Source organism: Setaria italica, chromosome IX (genome assembly GCF_000263155.2).
Source record: "Setaria italica strain Yugu1 chromosome IX, Setaria_italica_v2.0, whole genome shotgun sequence".
Lineage (NCBI taxonomy): Eukaryota > Viridiplantae > Streptophyta > Magnoliopsida > Poales > Poaceae > Setaria > Setaria italica.
In genome coordinates, this window is record NC_028458.1 from 46,941,439 (window position 1) to 46,968,971 (window position 27,533).

General features: G+C 47.5%; 5 protein-coding genes and 1 non-coding gene across 6 annotated transcripts; 3 read left to right on the plus strand and 3 right to left on the minus strand.

The window, feature by feature from the left end:
- The first annotated feature begins 2,506 nt into the window (after positions 1-2,506).
- On the plus strand, positions 2,507-4,217 carry LOC101785373. Its single transcript, XM_004984386.2, has 4 exons — positions 2,507-2,746; positions 2,967-3,095; positions 3,465-3,644; positions 3,732-4,217. The coding sequence occupies exons 1-4, from the start codon at positions 2,657-2,659 to the stop codon at positions 3,828-3,830; spliced, it is 498 nt and encodes a 165-aa protein (XP_004984443.1). The 5' UTR covers positions 2,507-2,656; the 3' UTR covers positions 3,831-4,217.
- Positions 4,218-5,724: 1,507 nt separating this feature from the next.
- Positions 5,725-9,857, minus strand: LOC101785779 (putative tRNA pseudouridine synthase). Its single transcript, XM_004984387.4, has 7 exons — positions 9,546-9,857; positions 9,434-9,469; positions 8,779-8,891; positions 8,533-8,681; positions 8,289-8,433; positions 7,103-7,516; positions 5,725-6,654 (listed from the first exon to the last, which is right to left on the minus strand). Exons 1-7 carry the CDS (start codon positions 9,814-9,816, stop codon positions 6,223-6,225), a joined length of 1,560 nt encoding a protein of 519 aa, XP_004984444.1. The 5' UTR covers positions 9,817-9,857; the 3' UTR covers positions 5,725-6,222.
- Positions 9,858-12,284: 2,427 nt separating this feature from the next.
- Positions 12,285-13,871, minus strand: LOC101786185 (peroxidase P7). Its single transcript, XM_004984388.2, has 3 exons — positions 13,543-13,871; positions 13,250-13,444; positions 12,285-13,150 (listed from the first exon to the last, which is right to left on the minus strand). The coding sequence occupies exons 1-3, from the start codon at positions 13,771-13,773 to the stop codon at positions 12,584-12,586; spliced, it is 993 nt and encodes a 330-aa protein (XP_004984445.1). The 5' UTR covers positions 13,774-13,871; the 3' UTR covers positions 12,285-12,583.
- A 2,903-nt stretch (positions 13,872-16,774) lies between these two features.
- On the plus strand, positions 16,775-19,473 carry LOC101786582 (WEB family protein At2g38370). The gene is made up of 2 exons (XM_004984389.3): positions 16,775-17,059; positions 17,757-19,473. The coding sequence occupies exons 1-2, from the start codon at positions 16,901-16,903 to the stop codon at positions 19,224-19,226; spliced, it is 1,629 nt and encodes a 542-aa protein (XP_004984446.1). The 5' UTR covers positions 16,775-16,900; the 3' UTR covers positions 19,227-19,473.
- Positions 19,474-19,899: 426 nt separating this feature from the next.
- On the plus strand, positions 19,900-19,981 carry TRNAS-UGA. The gene has a single exon. It is a non-coding gene; the product is annotated as a tRNA-Ser (tRNA).
- Positions 19,982-21,876: 1,895 nt separating this feature from the next.
- LOC101786974 (CBL-interacting protein kinase 10) lies at positions 21,877-24,832 on the minus strand. The gene is made up of 2 exons (XM_004984390.2): positions 24,590-24,832; positions 21,877-23,797 (listed from the first exon to the last, which is right to left on the minus strand). The coding sequence occupies exon 2, from the start codon at positions 23,458-23,460 to the stop codon at positions 22,111-22,113; it is 1,350 nt and encodes a 449-aa protein (XP_004984447.1). The 5' UTR covers positions 23,461-23,797; positions 24,590-24,832; the 3' UTR covers positions 21,877-22,110.
- Positions 24,833-27,533: the final 2,701 nt, after the last annotated feature.

A 27,533-nucleotide genomic window follows, 5' to 3' on the forward strand; every position in this document is an offset into this window, starting at 1 on the left:
CACTCGATCGTAAGGTAGCTGTGGTATCTACTGATGAATGCCGTGGGGCTTCTTCCATTCCTTTGTTAAGTTTCGATCTCGCTGTGGAGGGAATGTTTGGTGAATGGTGCATGCTTCTTCTTCTTCTTCTTGGGCTAGGATGGTGCATGCATGTTGGTGGTGATTCTATCTCTGATCGATGGCTACATCGAGCTACCTAGGAAATAAAATATGGGCTTATTTATATACGAGCTAGCTAGGACCACCACTGCTGACACGTAATATCACTCATGTCCGAAAATAAATATAAGTCGTTTTGTAAATTAACAGCCTATAGCAGTTTTCTGTGAAAATATGATCGATATTGAAAAATATAAATGAGTACATGTTCAGATGAAAGTATAAATCTACCATTAATCTTATGTTGCCAGGCCACAGTAGCTAGTACTCCCTCCATCCCAAATTACTATTTGTTTTGACTTTTTTAATTACATGCATTTTTCTACGTATTTAGACATAGCATATATCTAGGTGCATAGTAAAAAGTTGTGAATCTAGGAAAGTCAAAACGAATACTAATTTGGGACGGAGGAAGTACCTAAGGGTGCGTTTGGTTGGTTGTATCATTTGATTCATGTATGAAATGATTCAAAATAATAATTATCCTTTTGTTTGGTTGGGTGAATTGAACCAACTCATCCAGGATGAGTCCATCCCACTTAATACATTATTCTACTAATTAGAGTGAACCATATGGTACAAGCAAATTGGTTGAACCATCCCATCCAGGATCATCCATACATGCATCATGTGGTGCATGCAACCAAACACACCCTAACAAATTCATTAAGTACCTAACAAATTCATTATGTGTTGATGGTTAGGGTTGAAAATGTTTGATCGGTCAATACATGGTATCAAAGATTTTCCTAGTGCGAGGGTGGTTGTTCTTCTTCATGGTTTATTATCAAGTGGCCAAGGAATATCTAGTCCAATTGTGGCATTTTTGAGAAACCAAAATAAATTAATTAGCAACAAGGAATCCCCAGCTAACATTTCCCGGAAAAAACCGTTGGCTACTTGATAAATGTCCCGTCGGAGTTACCTCAACCAGGCTAAAAACATACTTGGCAATTTCAGAAAATTATAAAGAGAACCAATCGCCGTCGGTCATATGCAAAAGAAAAAAAACACTCTAGCTAATCATGGTAGTCTTGTAGTGCGTAGAACAAAAAAAGTATGTACTGTTTGAAAGCGTGACCTGGGCTGTTTTCCATTATGGTCAGCATCCGAGGTGTCTCGTGTCAATCTAAATGCCACCACCTCAAGTTGCTAGCTCATATAGTGGCCAGAGGATAATGATATCGGTTCTTTTATATGGAGTGGGAAACGTACGGAATCTTGGCGTGCATGCGGATTCCTTTAACCTGAGCAAACTCGACGGATGACGCACACGGGATGCAATGCAATGGGTTGCATTGGGCCTTGTCGCCAAACTCTTCTTTGCCTTATCTCCAACTCCTTGTACGTTTGAGCACTGCATTGCCCACAACTTGCATAATTGCACTGCCGCGCTGTAATGTAATTTAAAGTGTACGGTGCTATAGGCTTGCTTGGCCGCTTGGTGCGTTTCCCTCCAATCAGAATAAAGGAATCCACCCGAACCAAAACCTTTTACTGATTAAACCATTGGCTCTTCCGTCAGCAAAATAATCACGAGCAGTATTCCCTCCGTTCCACAATACTGTTTTTAGCGGTGGGGATGTGTATTATTCTTCTGGATTTGGTCGGTTGTATTATATATCGACTTTAACATATAAAATCGAGCACTCTACTCTCGATGAAGTACATACTGAAATTTGAATTAATGTTGCTCTATTGTTTGGAAAGGATGATTCTACCCTTAGTTAACCCTATCTAAAATGTGCATTTATGTTTTCGAATGTACCAACTGATTCTATGGACTATAGGGTGCATTTATTTAGTAGGGGCATGACTGGAAAATCTAGATAAAAGTTGCCTTGGACTTGTAGAACAAGAAGTATTTTGAAAATAGTTGAAGAATATAAAAAAACGAGTATTTTCTTAAAAACCGAGTACTGTAAAAGGGAGGGAAGTACTATACACGAAACATATATGCACCAGTGTAGTACTGTGTGGTACCTTTATATCTCTAGCTAGGCAATAGCAGACAGCAGGAAACATGGCAGCAGATCTTGCAAAATCCTATTAAAGTATCTAACCCTTCGGCCCAACATATCACGAGTCTTATTTAGGCCTTGATAAATGAGGAGAATTGACGACAAAGCGCGTCCATATATCGTCCCAAATCCTCTGATCTCTTACGTCATTTGGCTTTCGATTTCTTTTTTTTTCAATTGATATTATTCTCCAGAGAGAAGAAAAGGAATATATGTACACGAAGCCGCAGCAGGATAGCAACAGAAGAACAATAAGATCACGTGAGTGCCCACTGCCCGTCGGGACCGGGAGACCACCACCGCTATATAGATATGGGGACTGGGGTTCGAGTCCTTCATTCTTGGTCCTCCATTTAAGCTCCACACACCTACACTCCTCTCCCTGTCTCTCTCTTGCCTCCATTGGGCAAGCTGCCAGGCCGCGTGGCTAGCTTAGCTCTGTGGTGTGTGCGTGCGCGCGCGCGAGGCATAGAGAGATGCTGTCGAGGGAACGCAAGAAGAAGCAGGCGGCGGCCGCTCTTCAGGAGAAGCTGAAGATCCTCCGCTCCATCACTCACTCCCACGCTGTAATGATCTCTCCTCGCTCAATCCTGGCTCCACCTTCCTCTTGTTTTCTTTTCCCAATTCTTTCCAGTGCTCTTCGGAATTCAGAACGTCAAATGCATCGATCAATCACCTCTCTGCAACCTTCTCGTTCTTGCATCGCCTGCTCTTTGGATCATTCCAAATACCAAATGATACATGTTTATTTATTCACCTTGGCCACAATAATATACCTTTGCGCAGTTAAGCAACACATCCATAATCATGGACGCGTCGGCGTACATCAAGGAGCTGAAGCAGAAGGTGGTGAGGCTGAACCAGGAGATCGCCTGCGCGCAGGACGCGCTGAGACACAACTCCTCCTACCCGACGGTACTCGCATCGCTTCGCTCGCATATACTCCATGCCATGTACATGTAGAGATAGATAATGATGCACATGCACAGAAGCTATTAGGGACCCATATGCATGATGCTAATTTGTAATTTCGCGGTGTCTCCAGTAGAAGGAAGTATCCGGTGGTAGTGTGCTACTGCTGCTGCACCAGTTCACATGCTAGCCAATCACTCGGGATTATTCAGTCAGTACTCAGTACTCATCAGTAGGGCCGTATAGTTCACATGTGCAGCTCCAAGGCTTCTTCGATCCCATGCCTGCCTGCAATATTCAGCTGAGCTGAGCACCGCTGATTGATCAATGATAACGGGTGGACCGGGCACATATTGATACGGATGGATGCAGGTGACCGTGGAAACCCTAGTAGGCGGGCACGGCGGGTTCCTCATCAACGTCTTCTCCGACAAGAGCTGCCCGGGGCTGCTCGTCTCCGTGCTCGAGGCCTTCGACGAGCTGGGGCTCAGCGTCCTCCAGGCCACCGCGTCCTGCGCCGACTCCTTCCGCCTCGAGGCCGTGGGTGGAGAGGTAAAATCAGTAACTGATTGATTGATTGCGCCTCTCTTTCTTCTTGGCTTATAACATGTTAATTCTCTTTGGTGGTGCTGCGCGCAGAACGTGGCGGAGAACGTGGACGAGCACGTCGTGAAGCAGGCCGTGCTGCAGGCCATCAGGAGCTGCTCCGAGAGCGGCAGCGAGCATGACGAGGGGTAGGCGGAGCGCGTAAGCGCACACTCCTGGCCGGTCACCCGATCCTCCTGTCCTTGAGCGTCTCAGGAAGCCGAGATCGCTTTGTCTGCTCCATTTCCTCCCTCTTCCTGTATTTTTGGCTTCTATATCCTCTATCGCTGGCGACATGGGTAGTTGCTCCCTAGTGCTGATGATCCGGTGAATTCCATTTCCTGTGTAATAGTATTAATTAGCTAGGGGAGCGCCATGATTTATATATATGTCTATGACAATAAGATCGATCATGCAAGTAAGAATGATGGGAGGTTGGAAGCAAAGCTGAATAGAGCTAGCATTCAACTGCCCTTCTTCCGTATGTACTAATATTCATGCAAGTTATATGTGTCCATGCACCCTCTGGCCTCTGCTGAACGGTGAGTCCATCATGATGAGATGAAATCAGTATGAGCTTCTAAAAGACATTGATCATTCATGAAGGCAGCCAGCAGTGTTCTAATAACTAACGCATGCCAATAAACCTGTTTGCTCCCTTCAAATTGCTCCTTCCTTATCGATCTATCAAAGCTCATGCATGGTGCTTTGCTAGGTACTGGTAAATCGGCATCTCTAGCTATCCAGCTAGCTAATCCCTGAAACAGTGCCTGAAGAAGAACACCGGATAGATGAGATATTTTACAATACAAGTTGATCTGCCCAAACGCGTACACGCTGTGTTCAAAACCTGCAGGAGTCACGGGTTCCGAAAACACAGGAAGGCAGCCAATGGGAAGCCCCCGTTCGAGGCGTGGTCATTCCTGCCCGCCTGCCTTTCCCAACAAACACCGCGCGCCGAGGTGGAGCTAGCAGCGCAAAAGACCCCGTGTCGTTCTCACGCCGCCCCAACGATTGCGTCCACCCACCCACCGGCCACCACCGCCGTGTGCTCGATGAGGCGCCCAAGCAAGCAAGGGGAGAGGCGGCAGTTATTTAAAAAGCTGGCGTGCCATTTCTTTAGGGAGCACGGCTACCCGGCGGCCGAGAGGATCGGCAGCAGGCAGGCAGCAGGCATCCACGCCATGCATCCTGATCCTGGCGGTGGCAGCCGCATCGATCGCTACAACGCTCTCGTGACAGACGGCTCCGCGTCGCCTGTGACCCCCCGGCCCTGCGCCCCGCGGATCGGCTCGCGCCCGGGGAGCGCAAGGGACAACCTGACTGACGGGGCGCGCGGGCGCGGACGCATCGATGGATGCCCGGGCGCGGCAGGCGTCGCGGCGCGCGGAGGCGGCAGGGCGTCGTGCGCTGCGTGCCACCACCATGCGCGGCCCGGCCGCTAGCTGCTACGCCCTACGCGCGCGGCTTCGTGGCGACAACAGCCAGCCAGCCGGCCAGCCGCCTGCTGCTACGCCCCGGCCGCGGCCGGTGCCCCAGCGCGCGTCCGGCCAGGGCGCCGTACGCGGCTCGCTTGTCGCCTCCCCACACGGGGGGCGCGCCACGCCTTGCTTTCACCTGGCCCTGACGAACCGAACGAACCAGCAGCTAGCGCTGCACCGCACAGCACAGCTAGGCCCCTGCAGGTCGCCGCTGCCCTCCTGCGGCTCACGAGAGGGATTCGCGCGCGGCGCGAGGCTCCTCAAGTCCGGCGTCGGGGGCTCAGGGCCCGTCCTCCTCTCCCACCCTGGCGCCCCCAGACGTGCAAGCTTTGGCCGCACGCAGGCGGCTGCTGCTCGTGAGGCGACAATTAGGGAGCGCACTGCCGCGCCGGGGCTCTAGTCATTGCCACCGGGCGCTGACTGACGAGACGTTCAGTTGAAACAAAAGCCGGGTAGGATCGGTGTGCCAGCGGGCATCGTCCACGTGAAACCGGCACAGCCGCACAGGGAGGCATGCATGTGGGCTGGAATTGGAGTGGCTACATGTGAATTCGAACAGTGTCAAGTGTGTGAACTACGATGCCATGTATGAATAATATGAAGTGAACTATAATCCATTGTTCAAAAAAAGTGAAGTGAACTACAACGGCACCATATGAGTGAAACAGATCAGAGGAATTTTTTTTACTTGCCTCAACCCAATCGGTAAATCTTCAATTCATTCAAGACAAAATCTCGATATTTTCAGCCTGCAAATTGTCCTGGTAAAGTCGATCAATACCTCAGGCTCTTGCTCTTGTTCTCCTGGGTTAGAAATGCAACACCAAGGGCCTGCTTCGACAGGAGGGTCTCAGATCCCAATCTCTAGGAAGTACTTCAGATTTGAACTAAATCCAGGCAATTGCAAGAATAACCCCTCTCATCCAAAAAGGTGGTAACATTGCCAACCGAATACTCAAGTTGATCCAATGTAAGGATTTGGCTGCACAAGAGAAACATTATTATCTTCAGAGAACAATTCAATTCAGTTCCTCATCCACTTTATGAGCAGCTAAGTTATGAAATTAGACGCCGTCAGCACTCTTTTTAGCCATCTTCACTCTGTCATAATCAGCCTTCCATATTTTATAAGCCTCCCTAACTTCATCCAGCTGCGAATCAGGTATGGTGGCGAACTGGTCCAAGTTCTCCACCCATTCCTTCCATGGTGGCATAGATGGATCCAAGAATTTTGCTAGCTCAGGCAGGAGAGCTGCCTTGTAGAATTCCGTAACCCCCTTCCTGACTTCTGCCGATTTGTTCATTGACTCGATCCCAGGGCGAACAAGTCTCCCTTCCTTGTTTTTTGTGCAGAAACTATTATCTCTAAGGATCAGAACTTCTGAAGGGGCTATTGGTAGAACGATTCTAGAAAACTTTGCTAGAGACAATTCTATGATATCTTTGGGTAGTAATCCACGCTTCACTGCCACTGCAGTTCCAACCATCTTCCGGATCTGAGGTCAAGAAAAAGAATAGCATGACTACATCATAACTCACGTGCGCATAATATTTTTAGTAATTGGGTATCAAAAGCTAATTGTACACCTTGAATACTGAGCATCACGGATCAGAATTTTTTTTAAAAAAAATACTACTTAATGAACTGGTTAGTTCATGCATACTTACTTCTCAGAGGGATTAGTTTCTTGGCATGATATAAACTATCATAAATTATAAATGGTTATAAAAATTAGCGAGCTGGTTTGTAAAGAGGAACCGATTTGAAAAAAATCGAGCATATGTCTATACTGTACCATCGACAAACACCCAAAAAAAACCACAACTCAGAGCAAGAAAGTGGAATACTTTAAAATTATTATCTTGTGAAATTTACTTTTCCCTGATTGATTGCAAAGATAGTAGTATCATGTTAATAATGATTTTGTAATAGATTATACATACCTGATGTAGCATGAAAGATACTCCGCATATGGTCAATTCCACAAATTGAATTCCTGATGAACTCTGCAATTCTCCACATGAACATGTAATAATATCTCTGAAATGTGAAGCATTTAGTCTATCACTCTCATCAGGCTCATATAGCCACCTAGCTTGAATCTGCACCTGGTTCCCAAAATGTTTGGCAACATCATTCAAACAATTGTCTTCGACACCAGAATCAATCATTGATGAAATATTCAAGTCTTCATCATGGTCTGAAGGAGTGTTGTCTTCAGAAGAGTTTTCTTCCATACCCGTTTCAGAAGACATGGACTTCAACGGCAAACATGCTCCTTTAACCCTTCGGTGACTTCCCGCAAGAACTTTTCTGTACTTGGCCCGTGCAGTGTAATTATGAAATGGATGGTTTCCCTACAAGTTGAGAAAGATCATGTAAGTATGGTGAAGTTTGTGTGCATACAAAGTAAATGGATGAGGAAAATTATTCTGATATAAGTTCTCCCCAATGTGTTGTATAAAATGCTATTTGCATAACCAATAATCTGATGGTAATTCAGGGACATGATCGTGTTAGGACTATATTCAAGATTTATCTTGGGGTGAAAGAGGGTATATTTGAAAAGTTAAATATCTTTAAAATTTAGTAGAGCCTGGTTTGTAAAAATTGCATTTGGTCTAAGCAGTAGTTGTTTGGTGACTGTCATGCAGAGAGTACACTGAACTAGGTATCTCCAGTTCTTCAGTTGTGTCAGTGCCACCAAGTTCATACTCTGAAATCCGAACCCAAATTTTAGTCCAACAGATGGCTGAAGTTGTTTAACTTCCCACCGAAGCCAACAAGCTAGTGAAGTAATTGGAAAAGGACCAAAGCAAGAACATGCTTAGTCACTTGCCTAGCTATGCATTCTTAAATGTTCCACAAAGCTGTTTCCAGGTTTCTCTTTTCTATCATTCAATTGAGAGATCACAGATAGCCCTAAGAAATTCATGTACATGCCAGACAAGAATTCAAGATTAAGGTTCATGGGCAAACTGGAGAAGTTTGGTGAGCTCTGATGTAATATACTCATTGAATAAAACTCATGCTGTCATGCCTCGTTCTTAATCCAAAATATACGTATGTCCCCCCTAAACACATGCCTCGTTCTGATGAGATAAGAGACACATTTAAACGGGTGCATACCTCGAAACCTTTCAGTATGCTGTTGAATTCTGACAAGTGTTCTTGCACTTCTTCAGAACTACAACCATCTTTAATTCCAATAGTTTCAGCAGGAAGAAGGTAGAAGTACTCACGGTATAAGCACTCCCTCCTTACATCAAAACTCCTGTAATTAATGCACAACAATCCAAACATGGTAATTTAGGTATAATCCAATGAATCATCTAACCTCGATTATTTCTGTAAATATAAACGACCCCACTACCTTTGTGCAGGTAAGATACTAAAAACTCTGACATTGTTCGGCAAATTTGAGTTAATGAAACTGGCAAGAGAAATGCCATCAGGATCATTTTCCCACGCTCTATCAGGGATTTCCATTTTAAGGGAGATCATCGTAGCCAGCGAATGTACCTGAAATTAGTCCGTTCTAAGCATACATACAAGCCTTTGTTAGCTGAAAAAAAAACATTCTTCATAAATTTAAGAGGGTTAAGTGGTTAATGCCTACCCCTTTATCAGTTCGGCTACTCCTCTCCCACCCAACCTTTTGAAGTTTTCCATAATTGCTCTCAAGAATGCCTCCTGCCTTGAAGATGGCAGATTCCAAGACTGACTCAATGGCTACAGAGCAAGCAAGAGGGGTTAATCAACATCTCATACTGATAATCCATCATGCCAATACTCGACAAAAAGAACCAAGGCAACTATAGAACATCTATAATTTAATATCCACGCTATTGAAGCTTGTGATGCAAACAATCATGCTCGTGCGCTCATGAATAGTATTTTTCGTCATGTGGTGTGACTTTTCACAATCATGCTATTGGATTGCAAAACATCGCTCTGAAAGTTTGAATCCTTCATGGATAAGCTAAAAATAACTGCTAGAGGAACTAGGATTTGCTCCATGGGTTATTTGTTCTTTCAGAACAAATGAACCAGTATCAGAGCTCGAATGAACAGAACGACAAGCAACAATACAGTGCAACTAGGCACTAGCACGAAAAGAGCCCCCCAGTGCTACCATTCACAACGATGCACCGAATTAAGCTACACCGAGCAACCATCAAATTAATTTTCTTTGAGCAAACCCAAAAAACTATTTAGTTAACCAGTAAGAACTCAAAACACAGAGAGCGCTGGTATAGAAATTCAGTACTTACTGGAGTCCACGCTAAGCTCCCGCTGCTTTTGAAGGCCTACCATGAAAGCACATCGCATTCAATCACGACCCCACCATTTTCCTTTCGGGAAATTAAGGTGGCAAGTAAAAACCTCGGTACTCGGTGCCGACGTAGCCGACGCGGAGCACCACCCTCTTCTTCCGCGCCGACTCCCATCTCATCCCGCAGCCTCCATCGCCGGCCGAGGTGTCAGACGGAAGCGGAGGCGGAGGCGGCGGTGGTGCGGCGGGGGCGGATGCGGAGGAGGAATAGAAGATGGTGGTACGCAGGACTCTAGGGGTCGCGCGCCTAGCGAGGAGGATGGAGGAGATTGGTCTCCGGAGAAGCCACGACGACGTCGCAGCGGCGGCGGCGGTGGCCATCGGCGGCGGGACGGGGCGGCCCACGTGGAAGGGCTTGTTAATTGCGGTGGGGGATAAGAAGACGACGACGGACCAGTGTGAGGGGAGTACGGTATAGCAGTTGGGAGCTGCTGGGCCCGAACATTGTGATGGGCTTCGTCGTTTCATGGGCTTTCTACTCGTCTTCAACAATCTGTGAGATTGGATTTATTCCGAGGATGATTGGATTTTTACAGTGTGCTCAAAAAAAAAAAACATGCACAGAAGTTGACGAGGACTGGTCAGCGCTAGAAGTGATGGACGCCAAGCTAGCGCCGCGTGAAGGACGTTCGGGGCAGCGACTTATTGTTGCATTGCACGCACTAAGTCCACTGCGACGACCTTACAATTGCAAGAAGTCATCGCTTTCGGCGGTCGGCGCGGCACACGGCGACTCCCAGGACGGCATAGGAACCATCCCATGGTGCCCCTCCCCGCAACTTTACTTCCATATATACAGTTCGTCCGATTCGATAAACAATAAGCACAATTGCACAACCACTACCTCACCTTCGATTTTTGATGTGCTGGTCATTCCCAGGCTCCCAGCCTCTCCATTCCATCAGAGCCAGCGGTTCGTGCTGCACGCCTCTGCAGCTAGCTAAGTTGCTGTTGTTTTGACTCCTCAGTCCTCAGCAGGTTCGTGGATCATCAGCGACTTCATGGCGGACATGGTGGCTTCAGCCCTTGCCCAGGAGGGCGTGAGCAGGGCCTCGTCGTACATCTCAGCCAAGCTCGACGACAAGGCCGCCAGCGCGCACAACATGGCCAGGCTCGAGATGGCACTCTCCCAGCTGGAGTTCGCGCTCGAGAGGACCGCGAAGATGCCCATCACACACGTCTCGCTGCTTCGCCGCATCAAGATGCTGAAGAGTGCTCACGCCGAGGGCACAGCTCTGCTCAACAAGCACAGGCCGCGGGCGCGCTACCCCTTCCTCGGATGGATCGGCCGTGCTAGAAACCTCCCCATCTCGTCTCTCCTTGGCTTCAACAAGGATGATCATCACTTGAGCTCCACCGCTGTCCAAGCTTTCGAATGGTACGCGGATTGCGCAGAGAAGTTTGCGGCGGACGTGGAGACCGGCTGCCCGCTCCGGCGCGACTCCTTCCGGTACCCGTTCGTCAGGCAGCTTCTCGAAGAGAAGACCCTCTGGTACGAGAGTTCCAGAGGAAGCCGGGGGATGCGCTTCCACATGCTGCCCCTGGGTTTGGGAGACCGTGGCGTGGAGGCAGAGCTGTACTACTGCTACCAGGACCTCAAGACGCCCGAGAACAGTTTCTGCGTTTGGCTGATGCTGCGGCTCTCGGAGAGCACGGACATCGTCGGGATCGCCATCAGGTGCCTGCAGTTGCTGACGTCCCAGTTCGAGCTCGCGATCGAGTCCGCGGTAGGAGAGCTCACGCTGCTCCCCGGCCTGCAGGACGTTTCCGATTCGTATGAGCCTCCGTTGGACTGCATCCAAGGCACATACGCCAGCAGGGATACCAAATACTGGCGCCCGGATCCAACATGCTGCAGCAACATTGTCTCCCAAGTGCCATCGTCAAACGGATTCCCGGAGCCGGTCATCGCTATCGGTTTCAGCTGCTGGGTTTCAGCGCCAGAGTACAAGCTGCGCAACGCGGACGCGCCGCCTCTGTACGCCGAAGCTTTCTTCCAGCCTCACCTGTCTTGCGCGCCCCATCCGGAGATTTTGCGCAAGTACGGAGGCGAAGAGGAATGCGCAAGCAGTGGTGGTATGCAAGAAATGGGGGAGATGATAAGATCAAATGCGCTCGATTATTTGGCCCGTGAGCCGGAACCCACGGAGTACGCGATGTTCTGGTTCTCTGCGCATGGTGCTGCGTTCGTTACTTTGCGCAAGTCGATCAACAAGCAAGCATGGCCCGAACCAACGGCAGCTCCAGGACGCGGCCGGAGCGGCGCGAAGAGGAAGCGCTAGAAAGTTTGAAGGTGCAGGTCATTTGTTTCATCTTCAAGGCTACGCCTCTTTCATTTGACAAGGTCCTAACTCCCAATTCATGGAGATGTTCTTGGATACGTGTATCAGTTGCGCTTAATGTGATTCATAGGGGAAAAAAATGGTGCATTGTTAGCCCAGCCGTGACCTAGCTGTTAGTGCTGTGACCGGCATTCGGACAGTTGTAAGATGGCATTTCTCTGTCTCGGACCTATCGGTCGCTGAATGATACCAGCAGAGATCATGCTGTTATTTGACAAACAAAACTATCTTGCATTGCTATGTTCATGTGAAGGATCGTGTCCGTGAACTTGTGAAGCTACTAACTGATCTTGTTTTGGTCACAATGGGGAGCAAGAACAGAGTCAGAGCAGAGCAGAAATAAAAGCGAGTCGCAGCAACAGCAAGATGCTAGTAGCTCCACCAACTGAACACACAGGCAGAAAGCCCGTGCAGTTGCTGCAAAAAGACGATTTGGGCACACCAGCATTGCTAATAAGATGCAGATCATCCTTCATCTGTCTTAGAAACACTTTTGATTCCTCAATCAAAGTAACTGAAAAGGCGTACTACGTACAACTTAACACCTAATGAAACATTAATTGCAAAACAAAACTATAATTTCATCACCTTGCCAACCTCACAAACTTGTAAATCAAATGAAGCACTACGACATTAATTTAACTGAACTTTAAGCACTCCGTTCGACACGATGACAGTTCTGGATCGAACAGTACACTGTACCACAGGCTCCAGCCCGGGCGAACCGCGCTCACTCAACGCAAGGCTCAAGAGTAGTTCACCTTCCTGCAGTTGTATCGGATCTCGCCGCGGGTCCCGGTGAGCGGGCTGAGGCTGGCCATCCTCACCATGGCATCAGCGAAGTCCCTCCTGAACGCGTCGCCGTTCGCGGCGTAGAACCTCACGAGCGCGTCGGCGACGCCGCCGGCAGCGAACAGCTGCTGGTCCGAGTGCAGGACGCCCCTGCCCCGCAGCAGCGACGCGTAGTACCCGCCGTCGAACCGCGCGGGCGTCGGGTCGAGCGGTGCGAGGTTGTCGTCGCCGCTGCCGGTGGCGCGCGGGCACACCGCCTGGAGCGACGCCGCGAGGGCGCCGTCCAGGGTGTCGGTCTCGTTGTAGAGGCGGTCCCGGAAGTTGGTGCAGCGGGAGAAGCCCAGCGTGTGGCCGCCGGAGAGCACGACGAGGTCCTGGAGGGAGAGGCCGTGCGAGGCGAAGCTGGAAGCGAGGCGGTCGAGGTTGAAGGTCGGCGCCGGGATGCTGTTGTTCGCCGCCGCCTGGCTCGCCGTGCGCGCGTCCCGGCGGCCCAGTGGCACGTCGTACGACGGCCCTCCCAGCTGCACGCAGACGACAACGACGGATTATATATATATTTGGTGCATGAATGACGTAAAGGTTTCTGTGCAGCAACAATGGAGGCGCGAACTAGAACGGACCGCGACGACGGAGTCGCGCGCCGCGACGGCGACGATGTCGGCGCAGGAGACGACGTTGCCCCTGCAGGCGGCGTTGACGGCGGCCTTGATGCGGTCGATCACGTCGAAGCCGCGGACGGAGTTGACGTTCGGCGAGGCTCTCTTCTCGCCGGTGAAGAAGGGCGTGTCGTCCAGCAGGATGGACCCGTCGCACCCCTGGGAATCAATGGAGCACGCACAAAGATCAGGAGTTCAGGACACTACGCATGCACGAGGCGTGACTAATAATAAATAATGCATCTGCGTAGGCGTACGTTGACGAAGCAGTCGTGGAAGTGCAGGCGCAGGAGCGAGGCGCCCATGCGCGGCTCCGCGGCCACGGCCTCCTCCACCACCCGCTTGATGGTGGGGAGCGCCGCGGGGCACGCCTTGTCGTAGAAGTGCGTGTCCAGGAGCTGCCCGCGGCTGGGCGTTGCCAAGAGAGCCAACGCCATGGCCGCGACACACGCCGCCACCGCGAACCGGCGAGACAACGAAGCCGCCATTCGCTAGCTCAACACCTTTTCGATCAGCAGCACGTCAATGTCAGCTAGCTAACTAATTGAGCAGGCACTCAACTAATTCGCTGATGATCAAGCTAGTTCGAGAGTGTGCGAGGAGAGGGCACACTGCAGGAAGCGCTTATATAGCCCGTGGAGTTGACCCCGTCGACTCAGCTCGGTTCTACACAAGCAGCTACCAGCTAGCAAAGCTAAGCTAAGCTAGCGTCGAGCAAAAAGTGGTAAAAAAAGGTGAGATAAAATTCAGTCGATGAAGTAAGCCAAGGGGCGTGAGGTTGGCTTGGCATGGAAACGCTCATGATTTCCAGGTGGTAGGCAGGAAAAATGGAGACCGAAGGTTGGAGTGCGGTGAGGGCTGAGGCTTTTTGTTGCTCAACGATTTAACTAACCGAGATCGATCTGATGATGATCCCCTAACGCATGACGATCGCCGGCAACTAATCGCGGCCGGGCCGGGGAAGCTGCCTCGATTGATTTGCTGGGCGGGCGGGCGGGCTTGATGAGATGAAGGTGATCTAATTGACCTACCCAAAGCTAACTTACAGCTGCTAAGCTCGGTTGATCGTACTTGCTGCTTCGTTAAGCGTTTTTTATATGCATCTAGCAAGATGACGACGACAAGCCACAGACAAACTTTGTACTACGGGCCTAGCTACTTGTACCATGCAGCTTCTGTACTGCTGCCAAGACAATTTTGTCTCCTTTCACTTTGGAGTTCGAGAATTATCCGGAACATTTTGTTTTCTACGGAGTAAGACTTAACTATAGAGGGTATATATGAGCAAGTGAACAGAGTGTACTCGCTGGTCAACAAATATTGAGTTCTTGATTTCTTTTCTGGAGTGTGGTTGAACCAATTCTCAATGATTCAGGGGCCTTGTCCGGCTCATCGTGTTTTCACCTTGCGCGTCAACGCAGGCAGTAAGCTTCAGTAATCACTAAGAAATGCTCCAAAAAAAAAAAACAAAGAAGAAGAAGAAGCTAGAACCGTGTAGTGCAGTACAGTACAGTATTGGTACTCGCCTCGTGGCTGACGCCACGGCTCGAACTTAACCCATACCGCGACCGCCGCATCCCATGGCTTGGCCGTCAGTGATAATCCTAAGAAAAAAAACTGCGAGTGACACATCAAAATAGAGCAAAATGCTAGAGTCAGTATGCATTTTGAAGAGTAGCTTTTCGGAGAAAATACTGGTAGGATCTTCTCTAGAAACGTTTCAGATTCAAATTATTTTTGGAAACATTTCTCTCCTGAATCAGAATCACTTTGTGAAACCGTTTGGCTACATTTGAATCTTAGGTAAAAACAATATTTTACATAAAAATTAAAAAATTGATAGGTTTTATTAAAAAATATTGAAACTTTGTGAGTGAAGAATGGTGCTGGGGTAACCCATTTTTAACTTGTTGCACTTAAAAAAAGCATTGACAAAAGAATACGATTGCTAGTGTAGTATGGAGGCAAGAAACATAATCCATCGAAACCACCTTGAGGCTGTTTCAAGTGCCTAGGACAAAAAGGAGAATGATTCACCGGTGAAACGTTTCACCCTCTGCCCATTTGGTAGTGATTCTAGCGTTTTTCCCTAGAATCTGAAAGTTTTGAGCTGCCAAACGGGTCTAAATAGTGATATGCTACTATGTTGATTTTCGTCAAAATTTTCAATTGACAGAAACATAGAGCGCGTGAAAGAAAAAGAAAACAGAGGAGAAACTCGTAGTCTCTTGTTTTGCCTCAAGCCTGTGGTGCCAATTTATATTTTTTTAAAAAAAAAGGAAGTCGTGTGGGTAGGACTAGTATGGGCCTGATTTTTTATTGGGCTTCATTTAGGGAGGTACATGGGTTCGAAACCAGACCAGAGTTTGGCCTTTTTTACTGCCCTCAACAATTTTCCCATCCGGCCGGCTATCCCACCCGATTCCCAGTAACAGCAGATCTGTCCGTTTCAAACAAAAGAACACTCCTACACCCACAGCCAAAATGAGCTCAGGAGTAAGGGTGAAGACGACAGAACAACTGCTCTGTCTTTTTACCCACCAGCAACTGATTCAGCGTTAATTACCATGGATTGGGATCAGCACCCGTTTTGTTTATCCCATCCGGATCTTGGCAACGGTCCAGGAGCCCTTTCGTCCTCTTGTCTTTGGCAACGTTCAGTTCCCATGTGCTGGCAGCCAGGATACTTCGAAATTACTTCGGAAGCGTTTATGGCTTCGCCGTCCAAAGGGAGGACGGCGATAGCGATCCACCAGAGCGGTTGGTTTCTCGTGAGTCGTCGTGATCCACCTGGCCGTTTTGCCGCTGCTGCGATGGGGACGAGAACGAAACGCGTCGGCGTCGCCCGGCGGATCCCGCACTCCTCTGCAGCTGCGATGCGCTGTGTCCGTAACCGTGTGCAATGGCAACGGGCAATCCTGAGTCTCCTTTTTCCTTTTCAGCGCCCCGCACGGTGTTCGGTTGCAGGCGCAGAAGCAGAGCGCAGGGGCATCATCACCGCCCCCACCAACTTCTTGGTCGACCGTTAATGCCACGCCAGTTTCCGCTCCGTGTGGTGTGGTGGTCTGGTGGAGGAAACAGCTGCAAGCTGCTCCAGGGAAACGGTAACATCTGGCACCCGCAAACAGGCGGGCAAACGGAAACCTGCACAACACAGTCACGCTGGGTGCGGGTGATGATGCTGGGTGTGTCGTGACACAGCAACGTGTGTTTTGTCATATCCAAACACTAGTGTTGTTTCCAAATATGAGCTGATGTTGGTGAGTATATACTCTGTCATCTCCATGCCCAAGGTCACCTGGTACAGTACACGGACTGTCGGGTTTTTAGAACCTTTTTTTCTAGAAAAAAGAAAGTGGGGAGGGAAAGCGAAGCTTGTCGAGCAGGGCTGTGTGAAAATACGAAAACACAACGGGCAACGGCTCCTTGTTGGAACGGTCAACGTCTCGCTCGCCGGGACACTCGCGCTCTTAAAACCAGCAGCTTTCCCGTCCCCCCACACCTCCTCGGCACTCTAGCTAGTCCTACGCACGGCCACAGCCCACGGCCAGTCGGTCTCGGTCCTCTCCGGTCTCCGCGCACAACCAAGAAAGCTAGCTAATCTCACCGTTCCGCATGAACTCCGAAGCCGAATGCGCAGCAGCTCCGGCCGCCGCCGATGCGGTGGGCGGTGGCGGCGGCAGGGCGGAGGTCGACACGTCGGCGCCGTTCGAGTCCGTGCGGGAGGCCGTCGACCGCTTCGGCGGCAGCGCCGCCTGGTTCGCGCCCTCCAAGGTGACACCGGCCTGCATCTCCCTCCTCCCGTTTCCTGCTCCTCCCTCGGTCCCTGCCGTAAGGTATAAGGCTATAGCTAGCTCCGTTTTGTGTGCTCCATCCAGCTGGTAGTTGATTGGTGCGTGGTGTCCGAGGTTGCAACCTTCTCCTTGTCCCCATGGATTTGGCTCTCGGTCGAAGTCGGTAGCTGCCTGGTATTTCAGATGCGCGCAGCATTCTCGCAGTGATTTAGAAAGATGGCTGGTGGTTGCTAGCTGCTCGTCAACGAGCGCTGCATCAATTTCATGCCACTTTTGCTTAATGCTTAATTGCTTGGCCCCCCAGATGATCACCCCAGCAACAGAGTGAACTATTGATGTGAATCTTTTAGCCTGCTGGCTGCTGCTACTTATATATGCATTGCACTGCACCTGTACATCCACAGTGTTTCGCATTGGGTTCCTAATTGGAGTGCTCGCTGTAGTTTCACGAACAAATACTGCTCTGAATCGTGGTTCAGAACCTGCACTTTCTGTTTCGGCAAAGCTCGAGTAGGGTCAGGTCACATGTGTCAACTGTTATGCTGTGTTGCCTTCAACATATCTAGCGAGGACTAAAGAGAATCTCCACATTGCGAGATTTCTATCTTTTCCCCAGTCAACGTACCTATATCATGATGTTGCTTCTTATCCTTCTTTTCCTCATTTGCAACCTGCAGAAACATGAACACTCTGAACAAGCTGCAGAAGCCATCGACGTACAAGAGCAGGCTGCTCAGCTAGAAAATGAGGTTGCCCGCAAAGAGAGGGAGACTCTTGATGTGTTGAAGGAGCTGGAGTCAACCAAGAAAGTCATTGCAGACCTGAAGCTGAAAATACAGAAAGAAGCCACTGAAACATCCCCTGATGAAGCTGTCAAGTCTGAGGAAACTGATCAGGTTTCTGCGCCAGGACCTGAAGAGCAGCAACCTGAAAATGTTACCGTGGATATGGATGGCATGGAAGGCATAGAAGAAAATCCGCAGCTGTCTTCTGGTTCAGTTTTGGTGGAACTTGAGCAAGCCAAAGAAATACTGAACAGAACTACAAGTGATCTGGCACAAGTGCGGGCTGCAGTTGAGTTACTGCGAAATAGCATAGCGAAGGAGAAAATATTACTTGAAAGAGGCCAAGAAAAGCTTTCCTCTAACACCTCCTTGGTTTCTCATTTGGAGGATGAGCTTGATCAGACAGCACAAAAGCTGGAAACTCTGAAGGATCTGCAGAAGAGACGCAAAGATCCCTCAGACATTTTTATTGAGATCAAGAAAATGACAACTGAGGTTCAGCAGCTCAGGAGCATGGCAAATGATTCAAAATCTGAAGCGATGTTGTTGGCTGCAGAAATCGAGCAGGCAAAGGCCAGCATTAGCACAGCTGAGATCAGGTGTATTGCAGCCAAAAAGATGGAAGAAGCAGCTAGAGCAGCAGAGTCCCTTGCACTTGCAGAGATCAAAGCTCTATTGAGCAGTCAAAGTTCTTTTGAAGGTGACAACTCTTCTGATGGAGTGACTCTCTCAATAGAGGAGTATTTCACACTGTGTTCCAAAACTCTTGAAGCTGATGAAAACTCCAAGAAGAAAGTAGGAGATGCTATGTTGCAGGTGGATATAGCTAACAGCTCAGAGTCCGAGTCGGTTAAGAGGCTCGAGGATGCCAAAGTTGAGGTTGAAGAATGCAAGAAGGCGCTACAAGAGGCCCTAAAGAGGGTTGAAGCTGCAAACCATGGAAAGCTTGCAGTTGAAGAGATCCTTCGGAGATGGAAATCTGAGAGTGGACACAGAAAGCGGTCTATCTGCGGATCTCCGAAGTTCAAAAACGCAGCCCATCCTCGTAAAGATTCACACAGCATGGATATTACTGATGATGTTTCAGATAGATCTTTCAAGCAAACTTTGTCAATTGGGCAGATACTGAGTATGAAGTTAATGGGGCCTGATGGGTATGACAAAAGTGTCTGGGACGACAAGGCAAGCGAGATGCCAAATATCTCACTTGGTCAGATTCTGAACCGCAGTGGTGTTTTGTGTAGAGAAGATATGGCTCCCCGCAAAAGAATTTCAGGAAAGAGGAAGAAATTTGCATTGACTGGGCTTTCTGTTCTCCTGGCGAAGCAATCTAAGAGCAAGAAGAAGAGAGAATCCTTTTAAACTGATACTGATTGTCCCAAAAAGATCATTTAGTGTGTTACTTCGTAGTATTGTACTATGTAGCAGCAGTTCACCTTGTCATTAGTAGTTAATCTTCACGCTATTTACCATCTTTAGGTCCTCGTATGGAATGTAACCGGTAGCAATTTTTGCTGCTAACTAGAGTAGAGTTGACAGTTCTCTACCTTGTATGCTATTGAGATCTATATGATTGGATCCAATGTTTTTTACCTTTCTGGTTGAGGCACCTAGCCGTTCAATTTTTTACCTTTGTGCAAGCAACCTTTTTTTTCTTTTGCCGAAGTGAACAAATCACTATTCGATGCCCTTATGAAGCACTATTATTTCCTTCTTTTTCTATCCATCATTTATATTAAAAAAGCATGTCTTTTTTGTGAGCAGAGTATCAGAAGTAAATTTACATTAAAAAAAATTAGTGCACAAACTAGAAGTCATGTACATGTGTACCAACTATGTTTGGGACCGCAAGGTATCTTACAAAAAAAAACGGGGGGAACTTTTCAATTTTTTCGCAAGTTCTTGGACCATCCCTCACGGGTTCACAGTTGTGCGCGCGCTGTTATTCCACTTCATAGTTTAGCAGAACTTTAAAAAGGTTTGGTCCTAAATTGTAATATATATTATGTAATAACTACCACGGCTGACACGAACCGTCGATATGTCCGAGTGGTTAAGGAGACAGACTTGAAATCTGTTGGGCTTCGCCCGCGCAGGTTCGAACCCTGCTGTCGACGTTTTCTTTTTTGCCCTTTTTTTACTTCTTCTGACAGCAGAGGATAATTTACTCGCGACTCGGAAGCCGGTGCTAATGCAATGCGTACATTCGGTGTAGTACTTAATCTGAAGAGAAGAAATCCATCTGGCTGGAAAACGCAGAGAGATGCTGAAAGAAACGATCGAGACAAAATGTCTACCGCGACGCACGTTGCATGAGATTCGGCGGTTCAGTTCAGGAAGCAAGTTGCCCCAGCCCATTGAGCTGTAATTCTATCCTTCTATCCTCACACTGATGGCGAGCGAACGGCTGAGCACAGTGCTCCATCCAGCCCAATCAAGCACGAACGAGGGCAGCACAGAACCGGAAGGACGTGGGCTTCTTCTATCTAGCGGGCTTCTGTCTTCTGCCCATGACCAGGTCAAGGGCAGGCAGCTCTCATCATGTATTTTGCCTTCTTGTTCTCGAGTGCGCATTGCAATGCGTTAGCTGATTCAGCAAACAGAACAGTAGGTAGCTGGTGAGCACGAAAGATTGTTGATGTTTCCAGAGTATTCTGTGTATTCAGTATCAATGCTAAATAGTTGATTTGCAACTTTTCAAAGCTAGTATAGTGATTCACATTGGGAATGGCCTCACAGCTGAATTTTGGAACTCATCTTGTATGGAGGGTAAGGCTCCTAGGGACATTGCTCCTAACCTGTATAAGCTAGCATGGAGAAAGCACAGGTAGGAGGAGATAAACGAATATAACTGGACAAGGGGGCTATGGAGAATGAGTAGTATCACCGAAATGGAAGAATTTGTGACATTATGGGACTGGGTCCAGAACATCTCCTTCAATGATGAACCTGATGACATTGTCTAGCGTTGGACTATAGATGGGAACTATACTGCTAAATCTGCCTATGTGGTTCAGTTTGAAGGATCTTACTGCTCCTTCAGAGCAAACAACATCTGGAAGGCACAAATGGAGGGAAAATATAAATTCTTCGCCTGGCTGCTGCTACAAACCAAAATATTAACTGCTGACAAGCTGCTCGCAAGGAATTGACCTTGCAACCCAATTTACCCTTTGTGTGAAGGGGCACTTGAAACTGCCGTTCACCTATGTATTCAGTGTCCATTTGCTTTACACGTTTGGCAATTGGTCAGTAATTGGGTTACTGACATGGTTGCTCTGCCGACGACAAATGCTTCGATTCAGGAATGGTGGTCATCCTCCGTGACAGCAATCGTGAAGGAAAAGAGTAGGCATCCTAATTTACACGGCTTGGAACTTGTGGAAGGAGAGAAATAGAGAGTGTTTGAAGGCAACAGGTCCAATTCATGGCAGGTCTTCCACCTTGATCAAGGAGGAAATTCGAATGCGGCACATAGCCTGTGGGGCACCGAGTGCTCACTAGGATTTTCATAATGCATATGTCTGTAATGAGGGTTGAGCACAATGTTCATCATGTAAACCATCTAATGTAATCTTGACACATTCTCTTCTTCTTATATGATATGGCAGAGCTCCTGCCCTTTACGTTTCAAAAAAAAAATGCTAAATAGTCCCCAAAATTGACAATGTTATACCGTGAAAGTAGCTTGTTGTGTCATCAGACCACAAGTGAACTGCCCACTTCCTGCTGAAGCAACCAATATTTGTTGCCTGATAGCATCTTGAATGCTAGCGATAATCTCAGATTGTTCAGGGTCTGTGTCTGTCCTGGCATCAACTCGATTCAGTGAAATAATAGATAACACTACGGTAGTGGATTCTGGATTGGCACGTATGGCGTGGCCATTCCCTATTCATGTGGAAGTAGAAAGTCTACAGCCGAGCCAAAATAGATCGAATCACGTAGAAAATTCAGATATAATAAAAATAAATACATTTGCTACTGTGCTAACAAATGTATTGAATCTTGGTTGATGTAAAACCGCCTTCCTTTTAACAATATGCAGATTTTCAGCAATCAAATCATTGGTTTAAGAAAAGCTTCGTCAAGATAGAAACCATTTCCACTTGAACAGCCAATAGAAGTGTAAAACTCTGGACTAAAATATGAGGATGAGAAAAAAAAAAGAAGAGTACATTATTGAGTCAACAATTAGAGTTTTGGTTTGTCACAATCTCTACTATTATTACACTTGTCACAACATCTAAGATTGTTGCTTCTCCTTTTCAGGCTGCTCACCTTGCCAAGCCCACACAATATCTTTCAGTGCTGGCCTCATAACTTGTTTCATAACCTTTTGGTACTCAAGGGTATCGCCATTGGTTTTCTTGATCTCCACTAGATGAAAATTTGGTGTGATGTGAAATACTTCAGCATTTAAGGACATCACACCTTTCCTTCCTGGTTTGGAACATTCCATCTTCAGCAATCCACCACATTTCTTTGTTATCTTTAGTCGCAAGCTCATTGCAATTTCCTCGAGCTTTGTAATGATTGTCGAAGCTGTGTTGGTAGATGTGAATTTAGCCTCCTCCTTGTTTGAGTTCTCCTCAAATATGCCAGAGAGATCAAATCCATTAGAAAGTGAGATGATGTCAAAAGCATTCAAATTAGTAAGTTTTTCTACTGCTTGATTACCCCCAACAGTATTGGCATTGGAATGATCCAAAGCCAAATTCATGTCAATGGGCATAACATTATCTGTCGAATTCATGGTATAATCAAACAATTTTCCATGATTTGGATGACCAATTCTAAACCAAGGATGTTCCATGATTTCTGCAATAGAGATCCGTGCACTGGGGTTTGGATGAAGAAGACGCCGCAAAAGCTTTCGAATATCTGAAGAAAACCAACTTGGCCATTTGAGTTGTGCTTTGCAAATTTTCTTATACATGTCTACCAAGTTCTTATCCTGGAAAGGAAGATAGCCTGCCAACAACACATAGAGAATCACTCCACAAGCCCATATGTCAGCCTTTGCACCATCGTATCCTTTTCTACTTATTACTTCTGGAGCAACATATGCAGGAGTACCACAACTTGTATGGAGTAACCCATCTTGTCTCTTGCAATCTGGAAGTGCACTTAAACCAAAGTCTGAGATCTTGAGATTGCGACTTTCATCAAGAAGAAGATTTTCAGGCTTCAAATCACGGTGATAAACTCCTCTACTATGACAAAAATCAATAGCACTAATTAGTTGTTGGAAATATTTACGAGCAACATCTTCTTTTAGCCTTCCTCGTTGAACCTTGTTGAACAACTCTCCTCCCTTGACGTATTCTAACACAAAATATATTTTGGTTTTAGTAGCCATCACCTCATACATTTGTACAATATTTGGATGTTTCACCAACTTCATCACCGAAATCTCTCGACTTATTTGATCCATAAGACCACACTTAAAGATCTTATCTTTGTCAATCACCTTGATAGCAACACTGTGTGAAGTGTTAACACAACGAGCATGGTAAACTTTGGCAAAACTCCCTTTCCCAAGTAACTTTCCCATCTCATATCTTTGCATCAGAATATTTCCTTTCTCGGTCATCTTCCCAATGTTTTATGGACAAAAGTAATGATTTTTTAAACTTATAAAGTTGATAATGAGCACCAAATGATGTAGAAGGTGTCCGCAAATAACCAACAATTTCACCCGTCTCCTCCAAGAAAGTAACCTAAGGTGATGGTTGAACTGCCATGCCTAGCCCCATTGTGCGTGTGCACATGGAGCAAATGTTGTTCATATTGTGCTCTGCTGTCATCAAAATCAAGAGAACTACGAATATGGTTGGCTACCCTGCCAGTCCTTAGACAAGCTACTCTATCATGCAAGCACATAATTTCAGCATCCCTTGATATTTCTATCTCTTACTGAAAGCCCAATACTGCCAAGAGAAAGCATAAAAGTCAGTGAAAAAAAAACTTTTAGAAATGAGAAAGGAGAATGTTAATTGCCATGCAACTATATGCTGAACTGTTTCGATATGAATATGAAGAGCAAATTCGTTGTTCTTTTCACAATTAAATAGTACTTTATTAGTGTCTTGTAACGCCAAATTATACGTCAAGATAAGTAGATCCACATATGGGCTACCTTAGTTATGCTTCTCTTTGTCTATTGAGTTGTGAATTATGATTCTCGTGCGATTCACATATGTTTGATGAATTGAATTTATGTTTGTCATTTAACCAGATCAAGAAAGGTGCACATGACTAAATATACAAGTTCTACATCACAGCTTCCACGAAGACTAGGAATAAATAAAAATCTATCAAAATAAGGAAGTCCATGTACACAAGAGCAGGATCCTGCGGTGTGGATTGTTTCTGATGATGCCAACTATTACACATTTACATTAGTGTTGTTGCAGGTCTAATAAATAAAACTACTCACGGCAACTACATGTTCACATCTGTAATGCACACAACAGGACAAACCAACTGCTGATGGGAACAGTTTGTGTGTATCTGTAAATTAAGACCAAGTCCACAAATGAAGAGGCTACAAGAGTATCTCAGCTGTGTTTCAGAACCAAGAGTAGGATTCAACAATCTTTAGTCCGGGAAGACAAATTCTTTAGCCGATGCAAACATTCAGATCCCAGGAAACAAAAAGATCCAATTCACAAGACAAATTCTTTAGCCGATCGATGCAACAAGAGTTAAGAGAGTGGTACCTGATCCCGGCGATCCGGGAAGCGAAAGAGCTGCTCCCAAATCAGGCCGCCGCCTTTGCGGAAAGGATTCAGGCAAGATGAATAGAGGAACCCCAGTGCGCGAGAAGAGAGTTCGCCTAGATGCGATTCCTCTGCTGGGCTTTGGACCCTGTAACAACAACCGAATAACTAGCAGCAGATTTTCAGATTCGATCGCGCGAGCGAAACCATGCGCTAGCTCTGTAAGAGAGACCTTACTTATAGGCGGAGCTTCGTTGGCCAGCAGAAATGGTCGCGGGCTGCCTGGGAGAGCGGAGCAGTACTAATCTTGCCTGCCACTGACGGTGGGCCCAGCACTAGCGACGTTGTTTTTCTCAGCGGGGCCCACCGTTAGCTTCTTTTTTTTTTTTTTTGAGAGCTCCCACCGTTAGCTTTGTTGGAGCGGACAGTGGAGTAGGGGCCGGTAGTGGAGTGGAGCGCTTGTTTATCTGCCCTCCTGCCGTCCTGCGCTGCATTGGCCGAACAAAATCATATTTGCTCCGTGATCCGTAATGGCGTCCGGTGGTGGTGGACAGCTCGCATCTTTTCCACCGGCGATGGCAAAGATTATTTCGGGTGCCTCGAGCCCCAACTCCGGCGCTTAGCAAAGACCCGGCTTTCTCACGGTCTCATAGGCGAGACATCTACAAGACTACACTACAAGCTGGCTTTTCAGCGAAGACATTTGACGGTACATGTGATTGTGGACCAAAAGCCATTTCAAATGACCTACTACAAATCTACAGTGTGTTTTTTTGTAGATAAAGGTCTCGAAATACTTTGAAGAGCCTTGTGTGTATCCGAGTGGGGTTAATGTTAACCGCACCAGATCATATTATATCCTTAGCCTCGTAAGCCAAGCACTAGTGTCCAGCAGCTAGTTGGACACCCAAGCTAGCTATACACTTGAGCAATGCCCGCATGGTGTCTGAAATGAAGGTGCAAAATATCTGCAGAGTGACGTGGGACTTCCCGATTGCATAGGCAGAACGGCACACACGCCAAATTTCTTGCACCAACTGGCAACTGTTTGGCACGCGTGAGCGATACGTACTATGCAACCATCTCTCTCCATCCTTCGTCCAGTCCTCCGACGATGTTCTGGAATTTTCCAGAGAGAAATCAGAAACGGATCGGAATTCAGGGCCACCATGTGCGAGGTTAGTTGCTGATGGAGCATCGTTGCGACAGAGATGTTGCACCCGTAGTACGTGCCTGCTACGACCCGGGGGCTGTGAGACTACCGATCGCAGCAGCGCTCTCGAAATCGATGTTCTTAGATGAAATCGATACCCCGGCTCGATATCAATCGATCGACGTTTGTGCATCACCATCTGACGTGCATACGCGGTCTTCATTATTCACTATTTGGGGGGTGTTGTTAGCGCGCGAAAGGATATAGATGAATCTAGCTACCTGACGAACTGGTAGTGGCCAGCTCCTCTCCTCCTATCGACAAAGATAGGCATCCATGGAGAAGAAAATGTCCATATATAATACAAAAGAGGGACGCGAGCAATGTATAGAAAGGTAAGAGCTCAAAGAGTGATAATGAATCCAAACGTTGCTCGCAAAGGATTGCGGAGAAGGTAGAAAAGGGAAAGCGAGGGATGGATGGATAGCCATCTCATCTCATCCCGTCACGCACCCCACCGGGTGCCCGGATCAGCGCCCCGGCCGCTGTCATGGCGGCGGCCGAGAGAGAGAGATATTTCGCTGGAAAGCGATGCCGAAACCACCCCCACGGGCCACGGACCCACCGCTCCGCGTCTGGGTCCTCGGTCACTTCGACTAATTCCCTGCGCACGCCAGCCGCCGGCTTCACGTCGCGATCGGATCGGCGACCCACGCGAGACGAACAAAAGACGCTGGGCGTACGTGATGCGTACGAGAGCGACCACGGCTCCCGGCCGGCGTCGCGTCCGAACTTGGCGGGATCGTCTTCCTTCCATGGAGAATTTGAGATGGAGGCGCCAACGCTGAGTCTCCACGTCTCGGCTGATCCGTCGCAACCTGCCGCTGTGGCCTGTGGCCCTGTGGGAGGGGCTCTTCCGAGGCACGAGAGGCCGCTGCTCCTGTCTGCTCTGCCCAACTTCAGGAGGTGTCACTTGCTTGGCTCAATTCCCTTTTTATCAACATCCGATTCACAGAGGTCCTCATGTTCGGTGCAAAGCAGAAAAACGAGATGCTACCTCATCGATCAGACTCGCCTAATTCAGACTGTATCAATGCTGAAGAGTAGAGCCGACAAGAGAGACGGCCAGCACAGCAGCTTACAAAAAGGAAAATTTGAGTGCCCATGCTTTCGCTTTCTTCAAACTTGGGCTAATCCATCGGTCTAACGATGTGACATTAAGAACCAAGTGGGGCCTAACAACAACGTTAACAAAAGCTGCAGTTTCTTTTTTTCGGATGCCGATCCCGGGCTAAACTTTAGTCCCTGTCACATCGAATGTTTAGATACTAATTAGGAGTATTAAACATAGACTATTTACAAAATCCATTACACGGATGGAGGCTAAACGGCGACACGAATCTATTAAGCCTAAATAGTCCATGATTTGACAATGTGCTGCTACAATAACCATATTAGCTATTTACAAAACCAATTAAACAAATGGAGGCTAAACGGCGACACGAATCTATTAAGCCTAAATAGTCCATGATTTGACAATGTGCTGCTACAGTAACCATTTGCTAATGATAGATTAATTAGGTTTAATAGATTCGTCTCGCCGTTTAGTCTCCATCTGTGTAATTAGTTTCATAACTAACTTATATTTATATTTAGTCCTCCTAATTAACCTCCGAATATTCGATGTGACACGGACTAAACTTTAGCTCTAGATCCAAACACCCTGATCCCCCCGCGGATTGCTCGCTATCGCATCGTGTCCACAAATATCTGCTTGTCTGCTTTGCTTTA